The sequence below is a fragment of the Penaeus vannamei genome, chromosome 31 (genome assembly GCF_042767895.1).
Source record: "Penaeus vannamei isolate JL-2024 chromosome 31, ASM4276789v1, whole genome shotgun sequence".
Classification (NCBI taxonomy): Eukaryota; Metazoa; Arthropoda; class Malacostraca; order Decapoda; family Penaeidae; genus Penaeus; species Penaeus vannamei.
The window spans coordinates 12009586-12014585 of NC_091579.1; the positions used below are offsets into that span (position 1 = coordinate 12009586).

General features: G+C 50.9%; 1 protein-coding gene across 10 annotated transcripts in view; it reads right to left on the reverse strand.

Annotated features, from left to right (window-relative positions):
- The window catches only part of wake (wide awake), a 536842-nt gene that overhangs the window by 31217 nt on the left and 500625 nt on the right, over positions 1 to 5000 (reverse strand). For 2 of the 10 annotated variants that reach the window (XM_027350614.2, XM_027350615.2), the window contains exon 2: positions 380 to 1477. The exons of 6 other annotated variants lie outside the window; for them this stretch is intronic. In XM_027350614.2, the coding sequence (XP_027206415.1) occupies positions 380 to 1133 (754 nt within the window). In that variant the 5' untranslated portion in view covers positions 1134 to 1477. Of the gene's footprint in view, positions 1 to 379; positions 1821 to 1906; positions 1955 to 5000 lie in introns of those variants that run through there. 2 more of the 10 variants (XM_070143881.1, XM_070143880.1) reach the window with 2 other exon arrangements.

The following is a 5000-nucleotide window of genomic DNA, read 5'->3' on the forward strand; positions in this document are numbered from 1 at the left end:
TATATATAAGACACACACAAAAATGCGTTCATGTAAACCAGCCAAGTCTGTAGATACTGAACCCTTTATAATGTACACGAAAGCAGGCTAAATTTACATGCGTTTGCAACATTACCTCACGTGATAAAGCTACACACACAAGCATTCATGCAAAGCTTCTTGAAAAACGCAATCGTGCAACTTTTAGCGAGCATCGTTGGGTGCTGACAAAGCCTTCATTACATGCCGCTGAGTCGCCTCAAGGCTGTTTCTTCTGCTCCGCTCAGAGGTAAGGATCCGCTCTCGCGTTGCCCTTTCATCTCCTGCAGCTGCGGGGATTTTGCAAGCAGAGGGCAACAAGCAGCGAGATGGGGCCCCGCCCCAGGCCCGCAAGACGTACCCTTTTTGTAGGACACTTCGTGGAAGAACCTGGAATCGTTGGGCGCCTCGGGGATGGCGTTCGCGGCGGGCGACGGCGGCCCCGTCGACGACAGCGACGACAGGCTGACGTTGGCGTACGTGTTGCGCCGCGACAGCACATGGTCGGGCACGACCAGGAGGTCCTTCTCCCAGTCCTCCAACTCCCACGACCTCCGCGACACCTCCGTGGAGCGCGTCTGTCGGATCTTGCTGCTCCGCCGCCGCCGCAGCGTGGTGAAGCTGAGCGCCCTTGAGCGCGACACCATGTCGTCGGACTTGGTCGGCGAGATCGAGAGGGACTTCATGGAGGACCACATGCCGTCCTCGGCCCGCTCGCCGTTCGCCGGCAGCGGCGTCGAGCAGTTGAGCGAATGCGACGACGTCAGCATCGGCACGGGCGAGTCGAGCGACGTGGGCGTGAGGCTCTGGCCATGGCTGGAGGCCGACGACGAGGAGCCGTCCTGCGGGACGTCCACGGGCGCCGTGCACGGGAACACGGGCTGTGTGTCCTCGGGGATGGTCGGGCTCCTCGACTCGCAGTACTCCGTGAGGCGCACCGGCGACGTGGGCGACGACAGCAGGTCAAAGTGGAACGACGAGCGAATGGTGTGGCGCAGGGTGCTGAGGGGCCGCGTCAGGTTGAGCGTGGACTTCTTGCGACGCCGGAGCGTGAGGGGGGAGCCCGCCCCCGGCAGCTGCATGGCGCCCACACTGATGTCCACCTTGGACACCATCACATCCCGTCCGAGGCAGCGCGGGGACCAGGCAGCACTGAGCTTCGCCGCCGAGGCCTGTCTGAGGCGGAGCGCGGCGCGCGGGCGGCGTGACACTCAGCCGAGGGGAGCCGCCGCGCACGGGGGGGTGGAGAGTCCAGCCGCGGGGAGAGGGGGGAGGCAGCCCAGCCGGGGGGAGCGCGGGGGGCGAGGACGGGGGGAGGAGCTGATAACGTGGCTTTCCTGTGCGCTGACGAAGCCCCTCGAAGGGAGGCTCATAATTCGCCGCGACGCTCCCGTCTGTCACTGTGCACGCGCGCGGGGCATTGTCTCTCGCGGTTTTTATTCACTTAAGATCTGCAAAGCTGCGGAGTAGAGAAGGCCATCACTGACCCCGAAGGACAGAAGCCAGCAGAAAAAGGATGCCGCGACAACCCCGTCGTGTGCGATTCCGCGAAAATCAGGATTCTTGATGGCGCAGGATCTCTGACATTTTGCATTTCTGTGATTCACCGACAATGGCTTATCTCTCCAATTAAGAAGAAAAATAAGGGCACACACATGCACGCACACACACACACACACACACACACACACATGTACAAGCATATGCACACGCTCAAGCATACGCACACCCACACTCACAAGCATACGCACACGCACACGCACAAGCACACGCACACGCACAAGCACACATCTATTTATGATCATATATATCAAGATAAATACCAATCAATAGAAAACTTCCCCTGGTATTTGGTAAACGGCATAAACTATCGGATAAAAAAACAGACGCATCAATTCATCGATACACCGATCCTCTCCCTTCGCTCGCCCAGTGTATACTAAAGCACAAGTGGATTTTCTTTAGTTCCACTTCTTGCCGCCAGGTGTCACGTTACTCGGCCCGTGAAGAAACGCATCGTCGAAATTAAGAATAATTTTTAATCTTCTGTAAACGACAACCTATCGACGATTGACAGATAACATAAAAAGCATAATGATAATAAAATAGGTGTTACTTACGGTACTTAAATTCTTAAAAGGTCGATTAGCATAGACTCATTTAACTTGCCAGAATCTCGAGTTATGGCGCTAATTTACATAGTTAAAATCGTGTCGAGTGCGTCGTACATCTTCAGGTCATATATAAACATTTTCTTTCTTTCTTTCTAAAACATTCTCCAGCTTATTAGCTTTTAAGTTATCTTCTTCAATCACAAAAGAAATCTTTATTGCAAACATTTATCACTTGTTCGGTTTAACCCTTTCACCTAAAAATATTAATCATACGATCCCCTTTAGTTTTAATCTCTTCAACTTCTTCATCATTTCTCTACCTGTCCAATTTTCATTTCTTTATATCTCTCCTTTTTATCATACATTACGTTATTCCCCCTTCCCTTCCCCTTTCCCCTCTCCTCTATTCGCCGCCGCATATGTGAAAGAGGAAGCAGGGGTGTGGATCGTGGCCCCCCTGGGCGAGGTATGCGGATGCGGGCGGGGAAGGGAGAGGGGAGAGGGGAGAGAGGAGGGGAGAGGAGAGAGGGGAGGGGGGAGAGGGGGAAGAGGAGAGAGGAGAGAGGGGGGAGAGGAGAGAGGAGAGGAGAGAGGGAGAGGAGAGGAGATGGGAGGAGGAGGACGAAGGGAGAGAGAAGGAGAGGAGGAGAGGGAGAAGGAGAGAAAGGAGGGAGAGGAGAGAGGAGAGAGGAGAGAGGGAGAGAGAGGGAGAGGGGAGAGGAAAGAGGAGAGAGAGAAGAGAGAGTAGAGAGGAAGAGGAGGAGGGAGGGAGGGGAGAGTGGAGGGACGAGGGAGAGGAGAGAGGGAGGGAGGGGAAGAGAGGAAGAGCGGAAGGGAAGAGAAAGAAAGAGGGAGTGGGAGACCAAGAGAGAGAGAGAGAGAGAGAGGAGAGAGAGAGAGAGAGAGAGAGAGAGAGAGAGAGAGAGAGAGATAGAGAGAGAGAGAGAGAGAGAGGAGGAGGGAGGGAGGAGGAGGAGGAGGAGGAGGAGGGAAGGAGGAGGAGGAGGGAAGGAGGAGGAGGAGAGGCGGAGGGAAGGAGGAGGAGGAGGAGGAGGAGAAGGAGGAGAAAAAGGAGAGAGGAGAGACAGAGAGAAAGGAGAAACAGAGAAAGAGAGACAGACACACAATCAGACAAAAAGAGAGTACAGAGAGAGAACGAGCGAGAGAACGAGAGACAGGGAGAAGCCAAATCCCTAACCGACCCACAGGAAAAATGATGCGTCTCCCAGATCTCCCTGAGCAATGATATCCCCGTGAGTCACAAGAGGCAAATGCAACGCTCGGGACGGCGCGGCGGCACAGACAGAGGCGGCGGCGGCGGAAGTATCAGCTCACGCATTCGAACGCGCCCGAGACGTGTGATCGAACGCAGGAGTCCGAACGCGGCCGGGGATGTTGCAGAAAGATAGTGTTTCAGCAAAAGGAGGTTTAAGATCACGTTTCAGCGCTTCAGGGTTTGGAATTCTGCTTTCGACGGAGATGGAAGTTTGAACGTCTTTTTTATAACACTGAGCTTGGTGGGTAATTCAGGAATGCCTTTGATGAACAGGGGAAGATGAGGGAGGGAGGAAGGGGTGGGGGATAGAGGGAGGGAAGGAGGGGGAGGGGGAGAGGGAGAGGGAGAGGGAGAGGGAGAGGGAGAGGGAGAGGGAGAGGGAGAGGGAGAGAGAGAGGGAGAGAGAGAGAGAGAGAGGGAGAGAGAGAAGAGAGAGATAGGAGAGAGAGAAGAAAAAAAGAGAGAAATAAAAGACAAACATACATAAGCACAAATACACATCCATCCAAATACACAGCCATACATATGCATACATATTTAGGTAAAAGCAGACCGAAAACTAAAATGAGGTAAACACTTGTGCATATTTCACAGGAAGACGAATGTGTTCGAACACGTGCCGTGAAGCACGTGTTTGATTCCCTCAACTCAAAGAGAGAGAGAAAGAGAGAGAGAAAGCATATACATAAATAAAATGGGAAGGCAAGGCTCCATTCACTTATTCCCCAATAGTCTCCGATTCCCCTAAAGAGACAAACAAACAAACAAAAAGAAATATCCCTTTGTTCTTAGCGTAATCATCATAACAAAAGATGCCTATACTCCGCTGGTACACAAAGGTTTTCAAGTTTTCGTTAGTTGTTTGTCGAAATTTTTACTCGATGTGTAAAGGTCAGGGGCATTTTCCTAAGCCTACGCTCACCTGATTTACATTCAGTTATTTTACTTATTGGAAAATAACAACAAAACAAAAACTCCAAAAAATGAAAAATGTAAAATAAAAAGAAATAAAACGAAAAGCCTTTATCTTAGAGTTGAGAGTTGTTTTTTTTCTATATTTTCCAGAAAATTCTTAGTCATCAAAGCGTTTCCCGGAGAAAGGAGTTGGAAAAGAAAGGGGCGGATATTAAAAACTGGTATTAGAGAACCCCGGGTCAAAGTCACATGCTCTGAGCCCTTCCTTCCAACAGACCCTCCGTTGACGTCATGAGTCAAACAGGTGAAGATCACGAAGCGCAGCGTGACGTCATGGATTTTCTGGCTCACTACGTCATAAGAAATGGCGGGAAAAGACGTTACTTTCGTGTAGCGGAGATGGGAAAAGTACTCGGGTATATTATAAGGGTATAAACAAATATATAAGGAAAGTAGGAATTTGTAACGTTTGAGAATTCTTGTGTGGTATTTTTTTCCTTACGGTCTATGAATTTTATGGCCTTGTAAAGCGTGGGAAAATTAGTTCTAATTTTCTGAAGGACAAACCGTGACCTCATAATGCACATTAGATTACACAGGAAAACAAGAGCTTTACTTTTATATGCAAATTACCTATACAACCGAAAATAAACAGACACACAGACAGACAGACAGAC